Genomic DNA, 13,279 nt, shown 5'->3' on the forward strand with positions numbered 1-13,279 from the left:
TTGAGAGAAAGAGAGGGGAAAGTAAATAGTAACCAGTTGATAGGATCAACGATGGTTCCCTCGATTCAGTGATCACGCAATCCGTGTTGGAGATGACCGAATGCAGCTGTTTATCGCAAACTTCTCCTCACGTCTCAGTCGAACCGAGCATTTGGCGAATTAGACGAGCTGTTGACGTGGTCAGTAAAGCCAAAAGTCCACGTGGCAGTGACAGGCGGTTTTGCGTGTGGTGTGCCCAGATTCTGCGCAAGTCTATATCAGGCTCCCCTGAGTAGTCATTTCGCGTAGTCCAATGCGTGCGTGGATCCATGCGCCTGTCAATATATCCAGCTCGGTTGCCTGTGGATTAAATAATCTTGGCTCTGAATGGCATGCCGAATTCCGATAATTCCTGCAAATGGCCATTGAAAGGCAAGGCGTTGAAGCCATGATTGATTTTGCATCATGTGCGGTTCGTCCACTTTGACTTTCTCCCAGACGGTTGGCAAGTTTGTGGCCGAATACTTTTTCCTCAGCTCATCGTACCATTTGCGATCATATAGTGCCCAGAACTCCTCCTCTGGGTAGTACGTGTGTGAATACAGGACTTTGCGGCCGCCCAGCTCAGTTAGACGCCGCTCCAATTGCCGATTCTGCTGCACAAAAGATTCATTCATTGGTGCCGGTCCCCAAAGACCGATATTTAGCATTGGCTGAGGCTTTCTGTCTGCGACATGACTGGGGTGGAACGTTGGTGGGTCCGTGGCTCGTAAAGGATAGAGCCAAAGTGGCCAGACCCCCAGACTTTTGGAAGTGTCATCAATAAACTCTTCGACCGTGTCGTAAGGTAACGAAAGGTCCTGAATCATGAAGCTGGAGGACATGTGGCTCGCGTGCAGGATTCGGTACATCATCCTTGTGTGCATGAAGTCGTTCACAAACCACCTGGTGTATCGATTGAACGGGATAAAATTGAAATAGCGGAATGCTTGCCTACCCACCCAAAAACCACCCCGATCATAGCGAAACAAGTACTCGAAGAGAGGGATATAGTCCGTAGAAGGGTTGTGCATTGTCTTGCTCTTAACATGGAGGTAGAACCACGGGTCCCATGGACCGCTGAAGTGGTTGGGTTTCGCTGTGTTTGGGATCTCATTTGTCAGTTGGCCGGTCATCACGACACCATGAACTCTGGAGAAGATGATGCCGTCCACGTAGTCATTTTCGGGATTCTCTGTCTCTTGCTTCAACGCCTTGATAGTCTCATGAATGGTGGAATATGGCCGATAGACCAACTTGACGAAGTGACGGGCAGGAATCAGCTGCAGTTCGAGCTTGGTAATAACACCTAGCGTCCCCAACGACCCAGCCGCACCTTTGAATAAGTCGGTATTCTCAATTGATGAGGCTGTGATTATCTGGCCATCTGCAAGGACCACCTCAATGGAGCTGACGGTCTGATCAAAGTAACCGTATCTGAAAGAGCTACTCTCTCCTGCGGACCCAGCAAATCCTCCTCCTACCGTGATACCTGGGAACTCCATGACGACTGGAGGTACCAAGCCATGAGGTAAGGTTGCCTGCACAAGCTTGTCCATAGCGACGTTAGGCTCCACGAGCGCCGTTCTCGACGAAGGGTCGACCTTTAGCACGTTGGATAAGCAGCTGATGTCGACAATACGTCGGTGGTCGGCAGGACGAGTGCTGTTTGTGGATCCATGGAAGATGCGGAACGGTTGGCCATTGTCAAAGAAGACTCTTACGGCGCTGGATATTTGGGCGACGTGGTCATCGTGGGAAGGCATTTCCCCGGGCCATAGGGGACCTCAGAGCTCGGTAACGGCAAAGGTCGGAGAGCGGGAAGAGTAAGTCATCCCATAGAGCTCAAAAGCCACTCGAGAGATAGCTTCATTGGCAACAATCGTGTGATGAACAAGGAAGAAAAGGTGAAGCCTTTTGAGGGAGGAAGTGAAATGGCGGGAAAGGGAGAGAGCCCAAGCAGCCTTGTGGCCTTGGCATTCAAGCCTCGCAGTCATTCCTCTTAGACTCGCCGAGTTATTGCTGCGTACCTCGAACTATGATCACTACTCCTATCTATCCACTCTGCCTCCGTGCTTGTCAAGAGAACAGTCGCCGATACTGGGTGCCTGACTGTCACTCCAGCTTACCTCCCCGTCAAACACGACGCGCAACATCTGATCCCGATCAGTGGTGTAACACCATTAATGTTGGCCCCGAGCTTCCTGTTTCGGCATCGTCGCATGCTCGCTTGTCGAAGTTTGCCTCACGTTCTAGGCATGGCCCAGAAGTCCTCTCGGTTTTCAGACCGGCGACAGTGGAGTTGTTAGTCATGGTTGCGTCCATCCGCCGAGACACCGTGCCCTGTAATAGGCATCCATCCTGGTTCGAACATGGGAGAAGAGGGGGCCAAAAGTGTGGACAGCCAATACACATCTTTTCGACCATCAGACCATGCATCCTATCCAGGGCTCATACATTGTTCGCTTTATTTCAGAGGTATGTTGCGTCTAAGCCCGGAAACGTGTCAAGCGACTTCTGGTTGTTGTCATTGCCCGTGGCAAGGAGGCCCACGAGATGCCCTTCGAAGAGTCAACAGACTGCCAAATCTCACAGAAGAATGGTCCTGGCTGCTTCTTTGTGAGCTGCGTATATTGAAATAAGATTGAGAGCTTGATATTGAAGGCCTCGGATAGCTATATTGACGTTGCAGAGTAGATTTCTGCAACCCAGGGAGCGGCCTCACCACGACCTCGATTGTGCAGATCAGCAGCCTGAAAAGAGCTCACAAGGCTGCGCTCCTGCTATCGTGACTGGCTTGCTACTTCTGCTGCCACCACAGCCGGATTGTAATCAGTATTGCTCAGATTGCACCTTCAATTCGAGACAAACCTGCCGAATGCTCCCATCTCGAGCAAAGGATCTCGTTCACGGATGGGTATCGACGCCTGACGTACGAGGGACAAGTGACATACTGTACGGCAGCCTTGCCACCACATGGCTTTGCACCTGGACATGTCTCTGCCTGAATATACCGTCGTCGTCAAGCCGCCGCGGGTGGCGGTCTCTTCTGTATAAATTCCGTTGGCAACTGTACACCATATTCTTCCCTGAAGTTCTAGTGGCTATGGCCATGGAACAGTGGCTGTCTGCACACCAGTCGGTCAGAATCTTCCACAGACTCGGACATCCGGAATGGACTACACGCCACGGATTCTACGCAGATATGGGCGGCATCTTGATCGCTCCGCGCGACTATCCAGCCTTCCCGGTTGACAGCCAACAACTGGCTTACCTCGTTGAACATAAAAGTCTGGTCTTGCCGGAGATTTCTGCATTGGATATTGAAGCCCTGAACAAAGCGGACGGGCTCGCGCGGCTAGTGACACTCATTCAAATGACTTGGTTTTGCTTTTCTTTCATTGCTCGTGGTGTTACGGGCCTGGGATATTCGACACTCGAAGTCACAACTCTAGCATTCATCATCTGCACATTACACACCTTCACCTTCTGGTACTATAAGCCGCTAGACCCTCAATCACAGCGCGTCGTGCCAGTTGACGCCAACATCAATCAGCTTTGCGAGCGGCCTAGCTCCGCTGCGGCTTCCAAGACGATGCCAAAAGTCACTATCGCCAACGCTGCCGCCATCAACGCTCCAATTAGCGGCGCTGCGGGTGCAGAATCCTCTTCCAGCGTCGAGTCTTATTCGCGGACTCCCCTCGACTTCGTCAAGCCTATACCCGACCCGAAGAGTCTAACGATTCCATTCTGGTATGGCTTTTCAGTCGTCTTCTTCTACGACCAACACGCCAAACAAAAGCGTGCACAAACCATGCCCAACAGCATTACCCTCCCACCTGACGGCCTCACCAACGGAGTGACAATCTACACGCTGTTATTCCAGCTCGTGTACTATGGGCTGTACATCGGTTTCGCCTGGCTGGCAGCATTCCCCTCGCGGACCGAGTTCTATCTCTGGCTCGTGGCCAGTTGCACAGACTTTGGCCTGATCCTGCTCTACATCCTCGCCGTGCCGATCGGGGCCTTCAACACGCGTCCTCTGGGTCGGTACTTTTTCAACGCCGAGGCGACCAGCATCCCGGAGCTGGCGAATATGTTACCGCCCTGGATCAAAATGCTGCTGCACGGCCCGTTCGTCTTCGCATACATCGCTGCCAGAGCCATTGTGCTGGCCGAGTCACTGATCAGCCTCCGAGCACTGCCTGCGTCCGTGTACCAGGACATCAACTGGCCAAATTTCATGCCTCACGTATGAGAGAGGAAGGTGGCCATCCAAATATGTAGAACGACGTGTCCAACCAGAAGGCCCTCGTATGCTCTCCAACTCCACCCTTCCCCGTTATCTATCTATATTCCAGGCTTGGATCTTGCATGTATACCACAAAACAGAGGTCACGCTCGAAAAAGACCGGCATTAGAGATGGGACTGCGGTTAGTTCGTGGCCTAAGAGAAGCCTGTAGACCGTTGCACGTTTAGTCTCTTTCCTCGAATCGGGTAATGGCCTCTCCTTGTTCCATCAAAGCCCTTCCAGACCGGGAAGTCCGATGAGATCGCCTTTGTCGGGCCGTTCTCAAGCCACGATCAGTAAGTCAGTATTCTTTCGACACCACCGCGCACGACTAACACACTAGTCACGAGTAAACAAAGGACGCGCACGACCAAAAAGGCACAAAGTAGCTTTTGGGGGTGGCAAGATTGGCTTTTTTTCTTCTCTTTCTCTCTGACTCGACTCGCTAAAATGTCAACTAACGATGGTATCCAACCCCAGAGCTTTCTAAGACCCTTTCAATGCCTTGACCTCGGCGACAAGTTCCGTCACCGTCTTGGTCAGGCTGCTCAGCTGCCGTGACTGCTGGGCGATCAGGGCCTTCATGTTCTTAATCTCTCGCTCTATGGAATCTGACGCTGGCGATGCTTCGGCCACGTTCGAAGCCTCTCCCGCTTCGACCGTCTGCTCGTCTGTCATTTCCGTCTCCGTCATCTGTTTCCCATGTTAGCTTATAATACGCGTGTGGGGATCATAAGTCGCCGACCTTGTGTTTTGGAGCTGGCTCGAGATCCTCAACGTCTTCCCACACTTTACTCGCGGCCGGAGTGGGAGATTGCGGTTTTTTCTCCTCAGAGACGACGGGCTTGGTCGCAGTTGTCCGTTCCACGGGCTTCTGGACCTCCTCGAAATCCGACTCGTCATCTCCTCCTTCTGCAGGTTCGGTGTCTTTGAATTTGTCCGCAGCACCCATCATCGTGGCACCTTGTTCCTTCATGGACGGTGGGGGAGATCGGATCGTCGTTGGAACGGGTTCTGGGGTAGGCTCGTGGGCGGCTTTCTTCGGTTCAGCAGCTTTAACAGGTTCTGGTGCCTTTTTGGCCGGTTTCGCCTCATCGGATGCGACTTCCTTGATGCCGGTACCCTCATATAGACTTTCCATGGAGATCTTCGGTGGCAATCCCTCGGCACCGTCAAGCCACTCCTTGCTGCTCATCGCGGGTTTCAATCCGACGGTAGGGGGGTAGATGTCCTCTTGAAACGTCTCTGCTCTCCGAGGCACAATGAATGAAATAGGCTCAATGTAATTGTCATTCACAGTCTTGTACGCCCGAGCGACCTCGTTCTCGTGCAGGTTGACTCCCCTCTTGGGGATGAACGCAACGCCACGTTGGGGATCGGACGACTTGTACTCGGACAGATATTCGAACTTGTCGTGCTCATATTCGTAGTAACGGATGTTGCCGTCGCCTCTGCCTGCGAGGAAGAGACACTGGGTGCCTTCGTCCCAGAAGGGCATGCAGACGCCCGATATCGAGTCGAGCATCTGGAACCCGTCAATGGGTTCTTGTGCGTTTCGGACGTCCCAAAGCGCCAGTTGACGGTCACTCATTCTGGAGAAGCCGGTTGTAGCGATGCGGTCGTGCTCGCCCATCCACACGGCGCGACTGTTTTTGGCACCCGCGTGGCCCGGGCCTTCATGGACAGGCTTTTCTTGTCTGGTGTCCCATATTCTCAACTTTTTGTCTCGGGAAGTCGTCACCAAGAGGGAGCCGTTTGCACTCCATGACAAGGACTGGATCACCTCGCCAACCTTGAGCGACAGCTTGGAAGAGCCCGACTCAATATCCCATATCTTGACCGTGAAATCTCCAGCTGCAGACGCCAGGACATTTTCGGCGGCAGGATTGAAAAGTACGTGTCCCACTTTCCTGGGACGGAAATCAGTTCATGTGCTCCAGAGGATGATAGACCAAATCTGCGTACTTTGGGTGGCCACTGAGTTTGCCTACTGGGGCAATGTCTTGGACCTCATCGGCGGGAATGTCGAGATGCAGTGTGAAGTCGTCTGGGACTCTCCATAAGAAGACCTGCGCAGGTCAGCAAATTTCCCGTTTGCAGAGTTACGTATAGCCACCTTTCCGTCATCTGACCCCGAAGCGATCAACGAGTCATTGAAAGGGTTCCTTCACATGTAAGCCTGGCGCCTTTGCTTCACTTCTTCTTTTTGACATCCAACCCACCAATCTGTGTCCAAGACCACGGCGGTATGTCCTCGGAAGAGCGGTATACGTTCGGGAAGTCGGCCTTTCTCATTTGTAGGGATGACGGCAAACGCACCGCCGCCGCTGCTGTCCCAGTTGAGGGCGAGGTATTCGGGGTTGGCCTTGGGAATTGTGAGCTTCGGGGTTCGACTGCAGCTTGCGGTCGCTGCGTACCTTGATCAAGTTTGTGTCCCAAGCGTTCTTGGATACCCTCACATTGTCATAGCATTGTTCCTTTTGCAGCTCTTAGCCTGGAATTCCTCCCCAGTTGAGAAGTGAGTGTGAAAGTCGCACCTTGCGAGTCGGGCGGCCGAACACGTGCCGATATTTGGAGGAGCGTACAAAACGGCCTGCCATAGGTTTTAGACGGTGAGGAAACCTGGAGAATGAATCACTGGATGTTCCGGAGAAAAACTGGAATTGACTGAGCCTGCAGTCTCGAGAGGCTTCTTCAGATTTGCCAGGCTGGAACAAATCTGAAGCACTTCGGGAGGCATTGGGAGCTGACCGCAGCCGCAGCGGCCCTTGTGGTGCTTGGTCCCTCCATTTGGCGGGTCGGAGGAATGAGAGCGCTAACCGTTTGTGGCAATACGGCGGATCATGAACAAACCTGCCAAGACCAGACGAGTGCTCATGCGGCGTCCTGAATTGGGACGAGATTGATGCCGGACATAATAGTCTTTGTACGAATACTAGTGAGCATCTCACATACGTCGAGAACTATCAATATACCTCCCCTGCGTTCAGGGCCTGCTGGTAAGGCTCCATACGTCCAAACATACATACAAACATCCACATCACTCACATACCAAAATCCCCCAGAGCTCCAGACACAAAGCTCCTACAGAGCATACCGAAACTCGAGATTCTGCCGATCCGTCAAATCCATAAACTCGGTGTCGGGGACGTGCACGTATCCCTCAGCGGCGGCGAGGCGGTCGCGGCGCTTATTCTCCCACGCGTACCAGAACCGGAGGATCAAGGCGGTCACGATGGCGAGCGACAGACAGGCCATGATGGCGACCTTGGCCGGGATGTATTCCGGGGCGGTGTAGCCGGTGAAGGTGAGGGGGCCGATGATGTTGGAGGCGCCGTAGGCGAAGAGGATGATGGCGTTGATGGTGATTTTCTTGGTGTGGCCCGCGTAGTTGGCCGCGGCCCAGGAGTACATCATTGAGAGGTCTGTGTTGGTTTTAAAGCGTGGTGAGTAGGGGGTGTTTTTAGGTAACAATGGAGGGTTCTCTGGAGGAAGGGAAAAGAAACTCACTAGGTCCAAAGATCTGAGTCAGGTAAATGCCCGCCAGTTTCCCGGCCTTGTCGCTCTTGGGCAGAAACGCCATCAACCCACCACCCAGGACACCGGGCAATAGGAGCGCGACGATGCCATAACCCCGATTGTTGAATCTACCCGCATACCACGACGCCGACAGCACCGCAATCATGGAAATGGCTCCACTGGGAATATTCAGCAAAGCAGATTCCTTGGACGTGTACCCGAACCCCTTGATCAGGGTCGACGAGTACGTGCCGCACGCGCCCGTGGGGACGTTGCCCGCGATGATGATGACGGCGATGAGCAACGTGCGCGGATCCATGACCGTCTCAATGAATTGGGGCTTCTTGAACGTCTTGTTCTCGATGCCCGTCATGTTCTCGCGCAGTCGTTCGATGGCCAGGACTTTCTCCTCGTGCGTGAAGCGTGAGGCCATGGGGGAGTCGGGCAGGACGAGGAAGACGACGATGCCCCATGCGACGGTGATGATGCCGAAGACGAGAAACATGATCTAAAGAGACGTAACCTGTTAGTTCCTTCAAGAGTGTCCCCCGGGGTCGAGAAAAAGGAAGAGACAAGGGAAACTGACCTGCCACGACTTGAACGTGTCGGCGTGATAGAATTGGAAGCCAAACGAAGCCAAAGCCCCGACGATCGTTCCGCCGCCGACACCCAGATACCAGATGGCCACTCTCAAGGGCTGTTCCGCGCGCTATAAACAGGTGGTTAGTATCTTCCTGGAGGATTGATGATATGAGAATCCCCCATACCTTGTACCACATTCCCGTGATCAAAATCAGGCACGGTGCGCTAGACGCTTCGAAAACGCCCAAGAGCAAGCGAACCACAATAAGACCGCCAAAGTTGTGGCACGCGCTGTGCACTGTTTACGAGAAATAAATAGTCAGCCTCTCCTCCAGACCCTCGGGAAAATTCATGTCCTTTGTCTCGGCGAATCGACATACCGGCCAGAGTGACGCCCCACAAAACCACATTCACGGCGAGGTACTTGGCCGTCGGGAATTTTTGCATAAGGTAGGCGTGCACGGGCTGGAAGACGGCAAAGGTGACGTAGAAGAAGGTGGCCAGGTACGAGAAGTCGGCGGGGCTCATGTGTGTGTCTTTGCTGAGTCCCATGACGTTGGCGTAGTTGACTGTTTTTTTTTTTTAAGGAAAGATATCAGCACAGGCACAACCATACCATAGCACACACACTTTGGAGGAGGGGGGGGAGGGGGGCGGCGGCCTTTTGTCTCTATTTTACTTGGCAACGAGAGAATAAATCTTTCTGGGGGGGAAACATACTCAGACTCTTGTCGATGTACTGGAGAACATACACGCCAAACAGCATGGGCATGATGAGCCGGTCGATGCGGCGCAGGAGCTTCTTCTCGTCCAGCTCGGCGATGGAGGCGTCGGCTTCATTGCGCAGGAACGCGAGGGCCCCATCGACCTGGTCGAGGGCGAGTTTCTCCTTGGTCACGACGGGGTCGTCGGTGACGGTGGGATTGGCACGGCCGATTTTTTCTACGTCGGTGGCCATCTCTCCTCTGTTCTCGTCCGTTGGCTGAGCCGACTGGCGGCTGGTGAGTCGGGGATATATCAAGAGTGAAGGACAGCGTCGAGCCGGGGATGGTACGCCTCTCTGAGATAGAGATGAAGATATATAGAGGTAGATGGGAAGGTAAGGAGAGAAGAACCAAATCAATCCTTTGTTCCTCACGTTGATCTTTCATAAGAGTCTGGAGTCCAGGACTATCTATCTATATACATGCATGAATCGTGTGGATCACACCAGGAACGCGACCTGACCGTGACATGACAAGGGCATGGAAGGGCATGATGTTCTGTCCAAACTGTTGCCCAGGGTCCAAATCCCACCACGCTTAGTTAGTTTCGCCCTTCTACCCCCCCCATCTCGAACCGAAACCATCGTTGGCGGATACCCGACCTTTGCCTTTCAAAAAGCCTTGTACTTAGCTACCCACTCGTTACAATGTCCCAAAAAGCCGGTTCGGTACAAGGTTCGATTTACCTACCATGTACCGAGTATGTATGTGGACGACAAGACCCTCGCGACCCTCGTGTACCCAGTCAGGCCAGTACAGGTACTAGTTAATAATTACCTAGGTAGTTAGTCTCTCCAACGGGTAATATTAACTGGTGCTCGCGAGATATCGGTATTCGTAGTGGTCTTGGTATTGGCAAGGCCATTCTCCGCACGCGGCAGAGATACAGTCCCGACGCTAATGCAGGGCACTGCAGGGTTGAGAGATACAGTCCCGGCTCTGGAGAGTCCCTTCGTAGTTTTTTAGGTTAACAGTGGCGTTTCAACAAGAGATACAGTCCCGTCGGTCGCACCTTAGCCGATCAAGTCTGCGCACTCACTCATCCTATCGTCTAACGCCTATCACATCACCTACTTGCTTGTCACGCTTGTAATACTGTACCCTCCCTGTCATTCAGACCAGACCAGATCAGATCGGTATGTAGGGCGCGAGGGGTCAGGCGACATGGGCATAGTCTCGTAGACGAGATACAGATACAGTCCCGCCGGCTATGGAGGTGTGGCGCATACCTTCTACCTTGTATGACTTAGCACCGAGATACAGCAGGTATTCCGGTTCAAGTGAGTGATGGAGTAAGTGAGTCGGTCAAACAAGTGCAGATCACGGACACGCAAATGTCAAGGGTGCCTCTCCCCTCTCCCCTCCTCTTACTCGTTCGCACACAGATAGACAGACAAGAGTGTCCTTCCACGTGGCATTCCACCCCCCCTCTTTCAATCCCAGTGACTCCAACGCCCGCCGGCCGTGCATCCATCTCTCAAAGGTCTGTCTGTCCCTCGGGAATCCGTGACGAGAATCCAAGGCGTAATAATAGCGGCAAAATACCTCGTAAATGGGGGTTCCTCTGCACCCAAGGGAGTTGGAGGGAGGCACTTCAGGGAAGAAACTTCACGGTGGAGTTTATCCACATAAAACGCGTACCCAAGAGGGGAGGCAAGGCATGGAGGATGTGCTGGTATACAAACGAGTACATATACTTATAGACGGTCGTCGGGTGATCCTTTTGACATCGTGAGAAGGTCGATTTCATACAGCGAGCGGTTTGGACATTTCTTCTCGTTTCTCTGTTTGAAATACTTCTCGTTACCTCACCCATAATGATCACTACACGAACAACGAGAGCACTGGGCCTGCTGGCATCCAGAGTCGAGTCAAGCTCGTATTCACCACTCTCCAGATCCGTTACCTGCGGCCAAACGTACATCCGCACGCTGAGCACAGCGACTACGACTACCATTCCCTCATACACCGTGAACAAAGACAGGCTCTGGAACACCATCCATGACACTGCACAATGGGGTGCCACTCCAGATGGCGGGATCCGTCGACTGGCCCTGACCGATACGGACAAAGCCGTGCGCCAGTGGTTCGTCTCCACCACCGAGTCGCTGGGATGCACCGTCAAGGTCGACCAAATGGGCAGCTTGTTCGCGACTCGCGCGGGCATCTCCACTTCCCTTGCCCCCATCGGAATTGGGAGCCACCTCGACACCCAGCCCGCCGGAGGTCGCTATGACGGGATTCTCGGCGTCCAGGCTGGCATTGAGATCCTGCGAGTGCTCGAGGAAAACGGACACCAGACATACGCACCGCTGGCCGTCATCGACTGGACAAATGAGGAAGGTGCTCGGTTCAATACCGGCATGGTCTCGTCGGGGGTCTGGTCTGGCCGGTACACCCTGGACTTTGCCCACGCCCTGCCAGCGGCCGAGGACAAGACCAAGACGATGACCTTGAAGAGTGAACTCGAGCGCATCGGCTTCCTGGGAAGTGTCCCCGCGTGGCACGAGGCCAATCCACTGAGTGCCCATTTCGAGCTGCACATCGAACAAGGCCCAATCCTTGAGGATGAGGACAAGAAGGTAGGCGTTGTGACGGGCGTGCAGAGTATGGGGTGGCTCATCATCACCGTCCACGGGAAAAACCAGCATTCTGGCACCTGCCCCATGGACAGACGGGCCTGTGCTCTGACATCCGCGGCCCGTATGATCTCGCGTGTGGAGGAGATTGCTCTTGCTGCAAACGGCCTATCGACCGTAGGAGTCATCAACTCGTGGCCTCAATCCCCCGCTACCGTGCCACACAAAGTTGTCTTCAGCGTCGACTTGAGCCACCACTCGACCGAAGTGCGTGAGCGTATGATTGCCGATACCTGTGCAGAGTTTGCTCGCATCGCCCAGGCGAACAAGTGCACGGTTGAGATCGAAGACATCTGGAACAGCCCGGCCGTGCAGTTCCACGACGATTGCATCAGCTGCGTACGCGAGGCAGCGCAGAACGCAGCCGGAGAAGAGAATGTCAGGGAGATGATGGCAGGTGCTGGCCACGACAGCGTGCACACAAGCGACAGGTGCCCAACAAGCATGGTGTTTATCCCGTCAAAGGGAGGCATCTCGCATCACCCAGACGAGTATTCTTCGGCAGAGCAATGGTACGTTTTGTCTGACACTTCTTCCATCCTACTTTCGAGGTATACAAGCTGACAATGTTTCATCCAGTGCTCTCGGGGCGCAGGTCTTGCTTGAAAGTGTCCTGCGCTATGACGAGCGATTGCGGCAGGCTGCACTCTGACAGATTTGCACGAGTAGACTTGGATCATTGTTTCGAAATGAGTTGATGTTCAACGGTGCCTGGAACCGCATGGAATTCGAATATTGTATTGTTTGAAGAAAAGTGAGAAAATTTGTGTCGTCCGATCTCTGACCCTAGGAACCGAATCTTGAACGTCGTTTTCTTGTGAGGTGTCCTTGGTCTCATCTGAATCCGGAATATTGTTTTCGAGCAGTGGTCCCCCATGTTGCATGCATTGCAGGGAGTGCCTGATCGTTGGACAGTGGTGTACACATGGATTGCCAGCTTGACATGTTCGTAGCAGATACATCTGTTGGAGGACGAATCATACTTTGGTGGTCCAGATTGACTGGCGCCAGATTATCCACACCATAGAATATGTCGCTCGTTGGAGCCTCTGGCATATTGAGAAGAGCCTGTGACGGAGGTACTGTTGGCATATGTTGCCAGGAGTGTTCAGATACCGGACAAGAGTGTGGTGGAAGCCCTGAAGATGATGAAGAATGGGCGAAAGAAGCAGAGACTTCGGGTGGCTGTGGCCATGTAGACATTTGACACGGCCAGGGTGAAGGAGTAGTAGCAGGGTCGTTATAAGTAGGTTGCTGCAGCGTTGGTGTCCATGAAGTGCTCGATTCACCCGTCTGTTGACATGATTCTGCGGGCGTCCCAGTTTTGACATGACCTGCGAGATCAGTGATTAGGACCCAAGTGCTGTTGCTGTCACTATAGTGAACTATAGCTCCACGTACCAATCAACCTCTGGACACGTAGAATGTTCTCAGGGGTGCCGTCTTCCCCCAATATATCAAGCGC

The 13,279-nt window shown here is 53.4% G+C and overlaps 5 protein-coding genes across 5 annotated transcripts; 2 read left to right on the plus strand and 3 right to left on the minus strand.

Annotated features, from left to right (window-relative positions):
- Positions 1-317: 317 nt before the first annotated feature.
- Positions 318-1,784, minus strand: Z517_07893 (uncharacterized protein; the record flags this gene model as incomplete). Its single annotated transcript, XM_013426414.1, has 1 exon — positions 318-1,784. The coding sequence occupies one exon, from the start codon at positions 1,782-1,784 to the stop codon at positions 318-320; it is 1,467 nt and encodes a 488-aa protein (XP_013281868.1).
- A 1,228-nt stretch (positions 1,785-3,012) lies between these two features.
- On the plus strand, positions 3,013-4,276 carry Z517_07894 (uncharacterized protein; the record flags this gene model as incomplete). The annotated part of the gene is made up of 2 exons (XM_013426415.1): positions 3,013-3,069; positions 3,140-4,276. The coding sequence occupies 2 exons, from the start codon at positions 3,013-3,015 to the stop codon at positions 4,274-4,276; spliced, it is 1,194 nt and encodes a 397-aa protein (XP_013281869.1).
- A 520-nt stretch (positions 4,277-4,796) lies between these two features.
- Positions 4,797-6,910, minus strand: Z517_07895 (uncharacterized protein; the record flags this gene model as incomplete). The annotated part of the gene is made up of 7 exons (XM_013426416.1): positions 4,797-5,003; positions 5,056-6,220; positions 6,276-6,379; positions 6,427-6,475; positions 6,533-6,675; positions 6,728-6,787; positions 6,848-6,910. 7 exons carry the CDS (start codon positions 6,908-6,910, stop codon positions 4,797-4,799), a joined length of 1,791 nt encoding a protein of 596 aa, XP_013281870.1.
- Positions 6,911-7,394: 484 nt separating this feature from the next.
- Z517_07896 (uncharacterized protein) lies at positions 7,395-9,369 on the minus strand (the record flags this gene model as incomplete). The annotated part of the gene is made up of 6 exons (XM_013426417.1): positions 7,395-7,735; positions 7,821-8,337; positions 8,416-8,538; positions 8,597-8,709; positions 8,792-8,980; positions 9,132-9,369. The coding sequence occupies 6 exons, from the start codon at positions 9,367-9,369 to the stop codon at positions 7,395-7,397; spliced, it is 1,521 nt and encodes a 506-aa protein (XP_013281871.1).
- Positions 9,370-10,992: 1,623 nt separating this feature from the next.
- Z517_07897 (uncharacterized protein) lies at positions 10,993-12,466 on the plus strand (the record flags this gene model as incomplete). Its single annotated transcript, XM_013426418.1, has 2 exons — positions 10,993-12,326; positions 12,394-12,466. The coding sequence occupies 2 exons, from the start codon at positions 10,993-10,995 to the stop codon at positions 12,464-12,466; spliced, it is 1,407 nt and encodes a 468-aa protein (XP_013281872.1).
- Positions 12,467-13,279: the final 813 nt, after the last annotated feature.

Source organism: Fonsecaea pedrosoi, assembly GCF_000835455.1.
Source record: "Fonsecaea pedrosoi CBS 271.37 unplaced genomic scaffold supercont1.5, whole genome shotgun sequence".
Classification (NCBI taxonomy): domain Eukaryota; kingdom Fungi; phylum Ascomycota; class Eurotiomycetes; order Chaetothyriales; family Herpotrichiellaceae; genus Fonsecaea; species Fonsecaea pedrosoi.